At 47.3% G+C, this 15,149-nt stretch overlaps 1 protein-coding gene across 1 annotated transcript; it reads right to left on the bottom strand.

Moving 5' to 3' along the window:
- Positions 1–1,593: 1,593 nt before the first annotated feature.
- On the bottom strand, positions 1,594–2,565 carry LOC101839695 (olfactory receptor 10A7-like). The gene has a single exon (XM_005085679.2). It carries the CDS (start codon positions 2,563–2,565, stop codon positions 1,594–1,596), a length of 972 nt encoding a protein of 323 aa, XP_005085736.2.
- Positions 2,566–15,149: the final 12,584 nt, after the last annotated feature.

Genomic DNA, 15,149 nt, shown 5'->3' with positions numbered 1-15,149 from the left:
ACAGGGCTCCATGGAGAAAGGTGTTGGCTGCCAAGCCTGATGACCTCAGTTTGAAACCCAAGCACCCACGTGGCGGAAGGAGAGAACCCAGTCCCTCAAGTTATCATCCAATCCCCACACGTGTACCCTGTGGACACACAGAGATAGAGACAGAGAGATAGGCAGACAGATGCCGTAATTACTTTTCAGACAGAAATTCCACCAAAACCCAAAAGAGGAAGAGTCACCTAGTGAGACTACCAGGTGCTGAGAATAATAATGTAAATCCAAGTGTCCTCCAGCTAGCTTAATGATCCCACATCAAAGGCAAGCTGTGTAGCCACACACACTGTGAGGTTGCTTCCAATCCTAACATAACTTTGCGGTTTGTTTTGGTCTTACAGGCAGGGTCTCACTACAGCCCTTCCTGGCCTGCAATTCCCTAAGTAGACCAGGCTGACCTCACACTGCTGAGTTCTGCTTCCTCTGCCTCCCCTCTGCTGGGATTACAGATATACGCTGCTAAACCCGGCTCCTTATTGTGCTGTGTCTTCATGTGAAATGCATTACTGTAGCTCATGCTAATCTCTCAGAGCCTGATTTTAACTTACTTTTAATTGACAAACGAAATTGTGCAGGTGATTCTTAGGTTTGACTATTTTTAAGGTCAGAGGAGGTATCCTTGTACCACGTGTTAGATACTTTACATGCTGCCACATCTAGTGTCTGATCAAAAGCAACATAATAAAGAACAGCTTATTGTGGCTCACAGTTTTCCTGTTTTGAATTATTTCTTATTTTTATTTTATATCTGTGGCTCACAGAGCAGGCATGTTCACCATGTGTGTGCAGTGCCCATGGAGGCCAGAAGAGGGCGTCAGATCCCCTAGAACTGGAGTTACAGGCAGTGAGATCCAAGAGGTGGGTGTTGGGAATTGAACCCCAGGCTTCTGCAAGAGTAACACGTGTTCTTCAGGACTGATTGGCCCTCCATTTGAGGGTTCAGTTCCCCGTGGGCAGAGAAGCATGATGGGGGGGATTATGAAATATTGTGTCAGCAGTCAGGAAGCAAACAGCAAGTGGGACCCGGCGGCTATGAATCATCAAGGTTGACTCTCAGTGACCCATGTCCTCCAGCTAGACTCCACCCCCTAAAGATTCTCCTACCTCTAAAACAGCACCCACCATGGGGGCACCATGAGTTGAAACACATGAGCATGTGGAGCAAATTTCATACTCAAATCACAACATACTCTAACATTTATATGAGATTAATATTCAATGTTTTCTTTCTAAAATTTGTCTTTTCCTTGCTTCACCTGGTATTCAACTTGCATGGGAAAGATGCCTTCACAATCCTTTTGAACTCCAATCCAGCTGCTATGTCAGTGGAGAAACAGAATGCTTCCTCTTCAATACATGGAGCAAGTTAATACTTTGACTATGTTCAAGGGGACATTAGATAATAGTGACGTCATCCACTCATCCTAGAAGGAGCATCCCAGCAATAGAATCTTGAAGAAAGGATTTAACATACTTGTGCACTTTCACCTCAAGACCACTAAGTTAGAAACGCTCCCCAAGGAATCGGGTAAATGAAGTCATATAGAGAGGTCAGGGGGTAAAGGTACCTCGTCTCTGAATGAAGACACGAACTAAGGCAGCCTTGACCTCCTTGTTCCGCAGGCTGTAGATGAGGGGGTTGAGCATGGGGGTCACCATGGTGTAGGACAGGGACACCACTTGCTTGCTCTCAGGGGAGTAGCTGGACTTGGGGCACAAGTGGATGATCCCCGTTGTGCAATAAAACAGAATTACTACGACGAGGTGGGAGGCACAGGTGGACAGGGCCTTGCGTCGCCCAGAGGCTGATGGCATCCGAAGGACAGCAACCAGAATCCTGGTATAGGACATGACTATCAGAGATACAGGAACAATCATAATTAACATCGTGGCCACGAACACACTGGCCTCGAAGACTCTGGTGTCTGCACACACCAGGCTCAGCAGAGGTGGTATGTCACAGAGGTAGTGCCGAATGCCCCGAGACCCACAGTACGGGAAGTTGAAGAGCCAGATGGTGAAGACCAGACCCACGGGGGTTCCTGCGAGCCAGCAGGTGGTGGCCAGCAGGTGGCACAGCCTCAAGCTCATGATGGTACCATAGTGCAGAGGCCTGCAAATGGCCAGGAAGCGATCCCAGGCCATGACTGTGAGGAGCAAGCACTCAGATGTGACACAGGACAGCACGAAGAACAGCTGCAGGGCACAGCTTATGGGGTACATCCCGCGACCAGGTCGCAGCAGGGTCACCAGCAGACGGGGCGCCACGTCCAGTGAGAAGCAGATCTCCACCAGGGCCAGCTGGCGCAGGAACAAGTACATGGGCGCTCGCAGGCCTGGGTCCAGGCTGGTGAGCAGGGCGATGAGCGTGTTGCCTAGCAGCGTGAGCAGGAAGATGGCCAGGAAGAGCACTGCGAGCATTGGGCGCAGGGAGGGCACATGTGCAAAGCCCAGCAGAACGAACTCCAGTTCACCTGCGCGGCTGTGATTGGTCCAGGGACGAGCTGCCCACAAGGGTGTCATGGGCTCGGGATTCGAGGCTGCTGAGCTAAAGACCAGGGAGGAACCCTAGGGAGTACCAGAGGGAGGAGAAGATGAATTGAGAATTGTACTTCGTGAGTCTAAACTTTCACCTTGCCTAGGAGAGCTTATGAATGGTAAATCAAGCCAAGGCGTCACCATGGACAGTGCCCTTCTTAAAATCCCCAGTGAGTGCTGATGAAGCAAGGTACCTCGTCCTCTAATCTAGCCTGTCATTGCCCTTACAGCCTTGATCTTCAAAAAACAAACAAACAAACAAACAAACAAATATACAAAACCCTTAGGTAGCCCTGGCTGTCTTGGGCTCCTTATGTAGACCAGGCTGTCCTGGAACTCACAGACATCCTCCTGCCTCTGGCATGTAACACCATGCCTGTGAGACGGTTCTTGGCTGGCTGCCATCCTCGTCCACTTCTGCACTTGTATCTCACTAGGATTCGTTTCCAGAACCTTCTCATCTGTGGTCCCTGCTATTTCCTTCTCACTTCACGACCTTTGTCACGCAGGCAGCCTTGGTGAAACTTAGTGTGTCACAAAACCAAAACAGAACAAAGTGATGTCAGTGCAGGACATGGATTTGTGGGACAGTGAGGACTCGGGTTGAGATAGACAGAGCGGAGAGTGAAATGACAGTAATCAGAATTACATAATCACATATGTAATATAACATATATGAGATTGCCAAAGAGCAAATTAAATTTATGAAAAAATTCATAAAAAAAGAAATTAACTTTGGTTTTGTTCAGGGTGTTTTGTTTGTTTATTTTTTGTTTGGCTTTTGTTTTGAGTTTTTGTTTTGTGTTTTGAGATAGTCCTGGCTGTCCTGAAACCCATGCCCTGCTTATTCATTTATTCTTAACTTACATGTCTTTTATGTATATCTGTGTTTTTATGGGATTCCTGTGTGTGCAAGCATGTGTTTCTCTGTGTCTACCTGTGTTTCTTGTGCTTTTTCCCTGGCTTTCCTTCTGCTTGTTTTATCCTATTCCAGTTTGTCTGTGTTTTCTTTATCTTCTTTTGTTCTATGATTATTCTTTAGATGCCTGTTTGTTTTCTAAGGAGAAGAGGTGTGGGTTAGGACCTGTAAAAAGCGGGGGAGAGGGAACTGTATGAAACACAGGAAAAAAGACTACTGTAAGGACAAAAAGTACCAAAGCTCATTCCAGCCACACTCTTTATGGTCTGGGCATAGGGCCCTGGAGAACTGAAACCCTGGACCATCCCAGGCTGAGGATGTAGGTATGCAATGGATTTTAATCATCATCAGACATTTTGTTTTGTTGTCTTTTTTTGTGTTTTCATGTCAAAATGAATCATTCAACTAGAACCAGGGCTATGATCTCTCATTGCTTAAATTCTCCATCACCCAAAAAGAAAAATCAGATCCGTTTTGTATCTCAAATCATCATCTTCAGGGATTAAGTTTCTGGACCACTTCTGAGCCAGGAAATTCATTTAGCAGCACCCAAGCAGCATTCTTAGTGAATTAGAGCATTTTGAGATATGATCGTGGCATCCACCAAGGATTAGAACTGTTTCTAACATGCCTCTGATCCCCACCCTATGCTAAGGATGTGCACACAAAGGACACAGCACCCTCCCCTTATTTTTTTCTTAAGACCGGGTCTCACTGCGTAGCCCAGGTTGGTCTAGAAGTCACAATGCAGCTCAGACTGGCCTCCTACTTATAGAGATCCCCCTGACTCAGGCTGCCAAGGTCTGGGGTCACCAGGACTTTCAGCTTGCTCCTCCATCACAATCAACATCATCCCATCATCATTGTAGTATCACCACGATTATCGTTGTCACCATCTATAAGACTCTAGGACCACCGCCACAATCACCGTCACCATCAGCATGGTCATCTGAATCACCACCACAACCACCATTATTACCACATCAGTATAATCTTACTCATCGCTACCATCATCACCATAATATAATCTTAGTCATCATCATGTCATGACTATACCATCATAACTTCATTCATCATCATCATCACCACGACATTATAATCTTTACCCTCACCAACATCACCATCACCCCACCAGCACCACCAGCAGCAGGAGCAACAGCAGCATCACCTAACTATATAATCTTAATCTTCATCATCGTGATTAACGCCTCCATCAGCATCACTATCACAGAATGAAAAAGAAAACAAAACGATGTTCTTCCCCCAGGGATCACTACAGCATCTGTCAGAGCCCGTGTTCATTCTTGCCGGCAGCATGAACCCTTACACTTCCTGGAGAGTCAGCTCACCTCTTCTGCTTCTCTGTCTGTCTGGAATAAAACTACTCTCTCGATCCAGGAGTCCCTGGAGCTGACTGGGATCCAGAAACCAAAGCTTTCAGTCTTTGGCTCTGAGCAGAAAATTAGAGCCCAGAAGACTCTCTCTCCCCTTGGAGAATTGTGGTCATTAGGTGACTCCGTGCCCCAGGTGAAGACACAGGGAGGCAGAGAGTCTGCAGCCCCTGCTTCCCCCAGAGACTGTGGTCCTGGCCATGCTTCCCTCTTGCCAGCTTTCCCTCAGACCTACTGGACTGTGTTTGCCCCTGTCTATACACAGGGAATCCCCACTGCCCTAGATGCCTTGTAATGTCCCTAAAGATTTCTGCTGCCGGCCCCTTCCATCTGCATGTCTGACCAAGTCACGGCCCAGCTCTCTATGTCCCAAGGGCTCCTGGCCATGCCAGGGAAACTGAGAAGGGATTGAAGTATCGGTGTGAGAAGCCCGTGGATCCAGTTCTGCTATGATGAGTGAAGATGATAAATAAGGAAGGTTTGCATGGACCTCCCAGTGGGAGAGCACACACAGCCCTTCCTTCTTTCTGGGAGAGCCTTACCTGTGGGCACAAAGCAGAGAGCTGCAGAGGGGCAGCTGGAGCAAGTCCATGTGGCTTCGGATCCTGGCACCACCACTCTTTGGCCATGAGACATTGATAAACTCACTTCTGTTTGTCGTCCAGGAAATGACATTCATGTAGGACACATTTTATAGGGCTAGAGAATGTCAGTTATTTAAAATATTTTATTCTGTTTTTAATCCTAGAGGGTGCAGGTGCCTACAGAGGCCACAGGCATTGGATCCCCAGGAACTGGATTACAGCTGCTGTGGGGGTGCCTGGAATGGATGCTGGCACTCACACTCAGATCTTCTGGAAGAGCAGTACACATTTTTTAAAAGCTTTTAAATTTTTTATTTATTTATTTTTATTTTATTTTATTTTCCAGTTTAAATTTAGATAAGAAACAAGGTTGCTTCACAAGTCAGTTCCAGGTCCCTCTCCCTTTCCCTACCCTCCTCCCGTAGCCTCCCCCAACCCCCCCCCATTATCCCCTCATTCCCTCAGGGAGGGTGAGGCCCTCCATGGGGGTGTCCATAGTCTGTCATTTCATATAGGGCAGGGCCTAGAACCTTCCCCAAGAGTTCAGGGTGAGAGTGCACCTCACATAGTTCTATGGGAGTCCAAAGTCCATGTGTATACTTGGGATGGGTACTGATCTGCTGCTTTTAAAATTATTCATTCTTTTTTTAAAACGTTTTCAATGATTTATTTATTATGTATACAGTGTCTGCCCACATGTACACCCACAGGCCAGAAGAGGGCACCAGGCCTCAGTACAGATGGTTGTGAGCCACCATGTGGTTGCTGGGAATTATTTTCCTGAGATTTTTAGGTATCATGGCTCATTCTCTTCTTCCTTCTTTTCTTCTCTCCCTCCTCCTTTCCTTCTTCCATCCCTCTTTTTCCAGGGCAGGGACACACTTCTGCTCAGGCATGTCCTGGGAGAAGTCATTAGTGGTCTTTGGGAACCTGCAGGTCTTCAATGATGGAATCAGCCAGTATGTCAGCATGGATGGGAAGGGCTTGGCAGATGATGGCTGCTGGAGGAGGAAGAACCAGGTTCCTTCAAGGGTGTGACTGCTGGTAGGCTACCTGGGACCCAGTGCAAGACCACACCCACTCACATTTTGGTCATCAGTAATCCGGCTTACTTTTACTAAAAATAAAAGAGAAAGACAAAAAATTGGGGAGCAGTTGCAGTGGGGGATGGCCTGGGAGGATTTGCCTGGGGCAGAGAGGATGAATACAAAGTACATGGTATATAAGTGTGAAATTATCCAAGAATAAATAAAAATCTATTTTTGAAATAATTTCTTACATTCAGTTTCTAAGTATTCCTTTTTTTCTCGGTGAAGTTTCATTCCCACACCTGTAAGGTTTCTAACCTTTGATTCCACATTGCTGCCATCATCTGTGATTATTTTTTTCTGAGTCTGAAGTTGCATGGGAAATGTAAACAAATGTCCTTTTCTAACTGGTCTGGCAGAAATGAAGATAGTCTAAGAGACAACTGTCTTTAAGTCATTTTTTGCTCCCCCAGCCACCCAATAAAACTCATTGATTCATCAACTTGAACTTCAATGGTGTCCTTAATTTGGTCTGTCCTTGTCTGGGATGAATAGATATTTCCTCATGTCTCCCCAGGAATAATGTCACACAAGAGATGGTTTGCTTCAACTGTCAACTTGATGCCAGGTAGAGTCACCTGGGGAGAGAGTTTCAGTGAGGCACTGTCTACATTTGGTTGACCATGGGCATGCCTGTAGGGGATGGTCTTAAAATAAGTCAAAGTTATGCAGGAAGACTCAACCCACTGTGAGGGGCGTCCCTTCCTAGGCAGATTGTCCGGAACTGTACAAGACTGAGAAACTCTGCTCTTGATGTTGGATCATTGTGTCCAAATTCTGAACCCCCAAATCACCGAGACCCATTCTGATGCCAAAGCAAAGAGTCTTTTATTGTTGATTAATGAGCTAAGTGCATTAACTTGGGCCCTTCATCCATCCATCATGGAGGGTGGTGTGAGAAGGAGTCTCAGGGCCAGCTAGACAGGGAATTTATTGGGCAGAGTAAGGGGAGTGTCTAGGGTTACACAGCAGTCTCAGGTCTGGTGTACTTTCCGGCTTGGATCACCTGTCCTGCGTTGATTGGGCAAATGGTTGTTATGGCCTATAGGCCCTCCCAGGGTGGTTGCTATGCACTGCACATCACTGTTAATCTACTTTTACCATAATGTGTCATAAGGCACCATAAATATCCCAACAAAGAGGCAATGTAAAGAAGGAAAGTGTTCATTTGGCTTAGGGAGTCTATGTTGTAGTCTGTATCCGTGGGCAGTTCAAGGTAGGCATTTACAACATCACACCGGCAGTCAAGAGCAGAAAGAAAAGAAACACACACCCTTGTTTAAATGCTTGCTCTCAGTTGGTTTTCTCTTCTGTCATACCATCCATGACCCCTACATCTAAGGAATGGTGATGTTCACAATGGGCTCTCTCTCTGTCTACATCAATTAAAAATGAAGACAGTGTCCCACAGACACGCCCACAGGCCAATGCGTCTAGGCAAGTCCTTCTCCCAGGTTGTTATAGGTTGTGTCAAGTTGACACTTAGAATTAACCGGCACAGTTGTGTAAATCGAATGTGGAATTGCTGGATCATGTAGAAATTTGATGATTGACTTATGTCAGACCCTATTAGAGTTCATGTTTTGCAATGTAGAAAGTCACAGTTTACCCACAATGTAGAAAGGGTCCAGTTTCTCCAAGACATACCTGTAACATATAGTCTTTCCACCAGCTGCCTGGGTCCTGTTGCCATTTTAGCCCCCAAATAACACATGAGACACTATATTAATTATGAACCTCTTGGCCATTTGCTTGGTTTATTATCGACTAGCTCTGACTTAATTATTAACCCATAATTACTAGTCTTAGTTGTTGTTGTTGGTTTTTTTGGTTTTTTGAGATAGGGCTTCTCTGAATTGTTTTGGAGGCTGTCCTGGAACTCTCTCTGTAGAGCAGGCTGGCCTCGTACTCATAGGGATCTGCCTGCCTGTGCCTCCCGAGTGCTGGCATTAAAGGCGTGTTCCCGGCTAGTCTGAGTACTTCTATGTGGTCTTCTCTTACTGGAGAAAGTGTCGGAACTCTTACTCCTCTGGCATCATAACTTACTGTGCCTGTTTCCCAGAATCCTCCTCGGCTCCTAGTCCCATCTGTCTTGCTTCCCTATTGGGCAACAGTGCTTTATTTATGCCAGTCAAACATACACACAGAAGGATTTCCCCCATAGCATACCAGTGTTGCTTTTTTCTGACTTATGGGTACTTTGGTGGCTAGTGTTTGTCACCTTGACACAAGCCAGTGTCATCTGGGAAGAGGGAACTTCAACAGAGAAATTGGCATCATATTTTACCTGTGGGTAAATGAGCAGGGGAGGGCATTTTCGTGATTAATCATTGACATAGGAAGGCATCCCCCATTTTGTTGGTAAAAAGGCTGAGAAATCCATGAAGGCAAGCCAGGGAGTGGTGTCCCTTCACAGCCTTTGCTCTTGGTCTTGCCTCCAGGTTCCTGCTCTCTTCGAGTTCTTGCCCCAACTTCCATCAGTGTGGACTATGATTTGATTGTTTAAGCCAAATAAATCCTTTTCTGCCTGAGTTGGTTTTGGTCATCCTCTTTATCATTGCCAAAGAAAGCAAGCTAGCACTGACACTAACCATGTTACTAACCATGTTAGAATGGATGTGTAGGCTTCTTCATTCTTAGTGTGGTGTGTATGTGTGTGTGTGTGTGGTGTGTGTGAGTGTGTGCGCGCATGCGTGTGCACTCATGCCTGTGTGAACACAGAGTCTAGAGGCCATGTTGAGTACCCTGCTCTCTCTCTCTCCATCTTATTACTTAAATCCAGGGTCTCTCAGTGAAATTGGACCTCAGGTTGTGACCAGCAGTCCTCATAATCCTCCTGCCTCTGCTCCCTGCAGCAAGGGTTACAGGAGTATTCCCACAGTGTTGGGGTACAGGAGTGTACATAACCACACTGGGCTGTTTATTGGGTGTTGGAATTTGGATTCAGGTTCTTGTTCTTGTACAGCTGTAGTAATACAATATTATGAACACTCTCCTGACCCACTCACCCATACTTGTATAACAAACCCCACTGAAACTCATGAGACTTTGGTCTTTTATTGGTTCCCTATTTGGGGTGAGAAGACATTTGTTTATGTATATCTAGGAAGTGTGTCATGCAACAAGGTTTCTTGTGGGTTACAGCAGCTGCTCTACTTCAAATTGGAGGTGGCCAGAGGAACCCCAGCCCAGAGAGATTAGCGACGGTACCTCCTGATGAGGAATTGCTGGTTCGTGTGGAGATTTTGTCTTCAATATTGTGAGAAGCAGCCCTATGGTTTACCATAGTGGCTGCATCTTTCACATTCCTTCCAACAATGAGTGAGTGATGGATCTATAACTGCACTTGGAACCTCAGACTAAAATGGGCAAGATGCTAGCATGTCATGTGAATCTTGCTACAAAGAAAAGGAAAGGGAGTACTCTTGCGTGCTAAAAATAGGATTAACCTTAGGAACACACAAGGGAGAAAGGTACCAACTACAACAGGCCACACATGGTGAGTTCCATTTGTGTCTCATACCTACATTAGTTCATCCCGTAGAGCAGAAAGATGAGGGGTTGGGGGAGAGCTCACTTGGTAAGGTGATTTTTAAGCATGCCTGAGGACCTGAGTCTAAGCTCTGAGAATCTGGACACACAAGTTTGAGGACCATGGATCTGCTCCCAGAGCGGATACAAACGCCATGTGGGCATGTAATCTTAGCCTTGGGAGGCAGAGATGGGGGATTCACCAGGGCAATCTGACCACAGGGAATAGGCAAATGTGTGAGCCCTGGGTTTGATTGACAGACTCTTCCTCAATAAACAAGATGGGAAAGCAATTGAGGATGATTCCTTATTAGCCTTGGGCCTCTGTATGCACATGCATACATGTATAGGTGCAGCCCCACACATGTGGCCATAAACATGCAAACACACACACACACACACACACACACACACACAGACACTGAAATGGAGAAGAGAAACTTCTGTGTGAGACATCCACACCATCAAGCTTGCCTTGAGTGTGGGCCTCTCTAGGAACATGCATACATGTATATGTGAGTCCCCACACATGTGCCCATGCATTTGTGTAGTAATAATTGTTTTCTCTTTTGTGGGGCCTGTCACCCAGCTCCCAAATGAATCACTCACAGCGGCTTGTTGTTAGTTATGAACAACCAGCCTTAGCTTGACTTGTTTCCAGCCAGCTTTTCTTAGTTTAAATGAACCCTTCTACCTTTTGCATCTGGGCTTTTTCTGTTCCCTTACTTCTGTGAATCTTAGTTTAGTCCGTGGATTGCTGTGAGGCTGGATAGCCGGATGGTTAGCCCCTGTCACCCTCTTCTCCTTGTTCTCTTGTTCCTCCTCTGTTCTCGTTTCTCCTTCCATTTAGTCTCTCTGCCTGCCAGCCCCGCCTATCCTTTCTCCTGTCTCACTATTGGCCGTTCAGCTCTTTATTAGACCATCAGGTGTTTTATACAGGCAAAGAATCACAGCTTCACCATGTTAAACAAATGCAGCATGAACAAAAGTCGCACACCTTAAAGTAATATCCTACTGCATACATGCACACAGAGAGAGAGAGAGAGAGAGAGAGAGAGAGAGAGAGAGAGAGAGAGAGAGAGAGAGAGAGAGAGAGAAATGGAAAAAAGAAACAGGAAGAGGGAAACATCCTCACCATCAAGCTAGCCTCAAGTGTGGAATGACTTAATGAAGGAATGGACTGATTGACAAATCAGGAAGGTGGGGATGTTGATACACGGTTACAGCAGTGGCCTCAAATCCCCTTCATGCAATGGAGTGAGACCAAGCTTCTAAGTTTCATAGGCACAGAGGGAAGCTGTCCACTGCCCCACAGAAGGACTCCTCCCACGAAATCCAACCACCGCCATCGCTTAGTTTGTGTTGTGTATGGCGATGGGTACCTGAAACACTCGGCAGAGACAAAGAAAATGAGATCCTCCATTCAAAGTGGGCTGTGGTCTCCTGGCTCTTCTCAAGGGACAAAGCTGAACGTGAAAAGGTTTGGGTTCGTGAGTTTTCCAAGGGTCTAGAACAGGTCTGGTGTATGCAATGTGTTAATTGGTGCAGCGGTGGGCATTGGGGAACTGTGAAATCATAAAATAAGGCAGATAAGAAATCACAGAGATGGATCTGGGCCTGGAGAGATGATGCAGCACTTAGAAGAGGAAACTGCTCTTGCAGAGAACCAGACAGCATTGGCTTCCCAACACACACGCAGATCAATGTCCCTCAACTCCAGCACTGGGCAGCTTGCACTCTAGGGATTCTGAAGGCACTGCACACATGTGCATATACCCTGCCCAACATAAATTAGTAAACACATAGTAAAATGTGAAAGACAGAGCTATGAGAGAGGAGAGAAGGACTGAAAAACAGAGAGAGTAGTATATTCAGACAGAAAATGATTCTAGACAAAAATGCAAGTTGGTGATACACAACTTTAATCTCAGCACTTAAGAGGCAGAGGCAGATGTGTCTCTGAGGTCAAGGCCAGTCAGGTCTACAGAGTGAGTTCCAGGACAGTCAGAGCTACACAAGAAACCTTATCTCAAAAACAAAACAACAAAAACAGACAAACAAATAAACAAACAAGAAAGATTCTAAGAGAGAAGCAGAGAAAACCAGAGAGTTGAACAGAGTAAGAGAAACTCAGACAGATGCAAAGATGGAGCAAGTCAGAGGCGGAGAGAAACTCTGCCGAGGGAGAGGCAGGGATATGGTAGCAGGGAGACCAGCGGACATTTGACAGGGAGAACCCCAACAGAGACATACCAGGCAAGAAAAGGCAGAGAACAAGAGCTAAGCGAGGAGAGCAATTAACGTGGAGAGGGACGGGTTGAGAGATGCCCCCGGATCTGAGAAGACAGGAGAGAAAGGACAGGGACAGCAGGGCATCTCTGAAGACCAGGGTTCGCAGGACCCGTATGGTGGAAGGAAAGGGCTGACTCTTACAAGTGGTCCTCTGGCTGTTACCCCCTCGATAGTATACAAAGAAACAGATAATGTGAAAACCGAAGGCAGTCGGTAAGGAGCGATGGAGAAAACCATAGTGCAGAGAATCTCCTGCCTTTTCTCTCAGGGTGACTTCCATTCTCACGCCCATAGGGCCCATAGGGATCTGGGGCCAAGATCAACACACTGAAGCCTCATTAATTACAGATGGGCAATAATGGGTCCTTGTGGGAGCTTAGTGTGGTCCTGACCCAGGGAGAATTCAAAGTGGGGAGTCCTGCAATTGGTCCCCTGATCCCTCTGGGTCAGAGCTCTCTAGGGACCTGGGTGGAGGCCTTAAACTCATCCCACAATGAACACAGTCTGGATAATTTGCCATCCCCCACCCCCACTGCTGAGCCCGGGTGCCTCATGCACACTGTGCACCTTTGGTGGTGGGAAGAGTCTATTTGCTCCACAATGGGGATGTGTGGCCGTGGCTTCACTATGCGGTAAAGAAGGAGGGGTTTCTGTGAGGTGAGTCTCTTGAGGTTGCAGATTCTTGAGGGAGACCTGCTGGGCGTCAGTGAGATGCCATGTGACCCAAAGGAGCTGTTGTACAAAGGGATGCGTGTGCATGTAGGTCAGAATGTCTTATAGGGGAATCCCATCTCTCTCCATCTCTCTCCCGTCCCAGTCTTCACCCAATATCACAGGATAGGACTGTAGGCATCTTTCATGATTGACTTCCTCCCCTGCACCCGTGACTGCAGTGGGTTTATAACTACTGGGAGACTCTGATATTTGTGAATCTCATGTTCAGCCATGGGCTCTCTGTTAAGTCCTGGACTCATCTATTCAGTGTTGATAGATATGAGATTAGGGTTCCCACAAGGACCTAAGAAACGTAATACTTAAAAATGAGTATACCTCTATTCCTTGCACTTGGCAGGTCAATGCAGTAGGAAAATAAGTTTGGGTCTAGCCTGGGATACATACTAAGTTCTTGGCTAGTCTCGGCTACACAGCAAGATTGTTGAACAGATGGGGGAAAAGTGCTCTCCAAGAGTCAAGGAGGAGAAAAGGAGTTAGTTCTCACTTCTTTAAAGTGAGTGTGAGTTTTTGGTCAAGAGAAAGGAAATGTCAAGGGTTGCTTATACAACTGCATATACGGTACTTCCCTAGCCCCAAGGTCCACATACCCACTGAGAGAAGAACCTGGAAGTCTTCTCAGATGCCCGGGGTCAGTCAGAATGTGTCACCCCACGATTGACACAGTAATGGCCTTCCCGCCCCACTTGGCAGGGCGTTGGCTAGACCACCTACACGCACATTCTTTTTTTGCTGGCCACATTCTAGCCATTGGCCACCTTGGCCCAGCCGTGCTCACTTCGGTCCTGTGCCCTGGACTCACCTCTGGGTGTCAAGGGTCTTCTGCCTCCAACACCATCTCCCCAGGCTTCATAGACACCTCTCTAACATCTCTATGCGCGTTAACACACGCTTCGAACAAGCTTGGAAAAGATGTGCAGAGATTGTCTGCATCTTACAAACGAGGAAACGGGATTCTTCTTCTTAGCACATGGGAAGAATTAGTACAGAGCAAACCACCTGAAGACATTGTCCCTCTCAGCCACTCCTTTCCCATCCTTTCAACAAATGGCCTTTGGTTACCTCGTGACAAACTTTGAGGTCAGCTGGGACGTATCTAGGAAGGGGTTCTGGAGGATGGGAGACTGTCGTGGTCTCCCTAAGGGGAACAGGTCCTCCCTGGAGAGGAACAGCCCAGACATTTCCATGAACGTTCTGCTTCCCTAGTGCCTGTCTGATCTGCAGCAGAGAGGGGTGCAGCCGAGCCAAAGGTTTTATGCCCAGCTGTCTCTTCACATGGGCTGGGCCTGTCCCCTGGTAGGGAAGAGAGAGAACGAGGATGAAGAAAGGAGAGGGAGGGGGGATGGTGAGAGATGAATGGTCAAGGAGAGCAGGGGGAAGAGGGGGATGGGTGGGGAGCAGAGGAGGGGAGCAGAAGAGGCCATTAGAGGCAGAGACACCTGTGGGGACAGGGAGACACCGAGACGGGATAGGAAGAGAGGAGAACAGGCTCCAAAGGGTGGCTGGGTGGAGAGATAAGGACAAGGTAGAGAGGGACGCAGGGAAAGGTAGGAAGCAGCGAGGAAGGGAGGAGAGAAGGACGAAAGGGAGGAGAGAGGGGAAATGGAGGCAAGACTTGGGGTGGGCAGGGCTGTGGCTAAGGATAGGTGGGGTGGGAGGAAGTTGAGGGGGGAGTTAAGTGCCAGGAAAAACAATCTGAGGGCGTCGTGTGAATCCAGGAGAAAGCGGTGATGGAAGAGAGACGGACAGCTCGGAGAGGGAAGGGGAGAGCAGAGGGGACGGAGGGCAGGAGGTGTGCCTGTGACTTTGTGTGTCTCGGAAGCGTTGTATAATATAGTCTCTTTCCAGCAAAATAGGGAAGGGCCTCTTGAGACGTAGCCTTGGATCCTAGGCACAGCTTCGGGCGTCAGAATGACTGGCTCGGAGTGGTTTAAGAAGCAGGGAAGAGAGAGGAGGAGGGCAGCAGAAGGCAGTGTCGGAAGGCCTGGTGCATGGACCACCCGGGGTTTATGCTTGGGTGTGGGGTCCAATG

The sequence above is a fragment of the Mesocricetus auratus genome, unplaced genomic scaffold (genome assembly GCF_017639785.1).
Source record: "Mesocricetus auratus isolate SY011 unplaced genomic scaffold, BCM_Maur_2.0 Super-Scaffold_100037, whole genome shotgun sequence".
In the NCBI taxonomy this organism is placed as follows: domain Eukaryota; kingdom Metazoa; phylum Chordata; class Mammalia; order Rodentia; family Cricetidae; genus Mesocricetus; species Mesocricetus auratus.
Note: the sequence above shows the minus strand (reverse complement) of the source record. Positions and strands in the feature narration are given on the sequence as shown.

What these genes read in the sequence shown, in the direction of transcription:
- LOC101839695 (XM_005085679.2), bottom strand. Translation starts at nt 2,565, where the DNA reads ATGACACCCTTGTGGGCAGCTCGTCCCTGGACCAATCACAGCCGCGCA.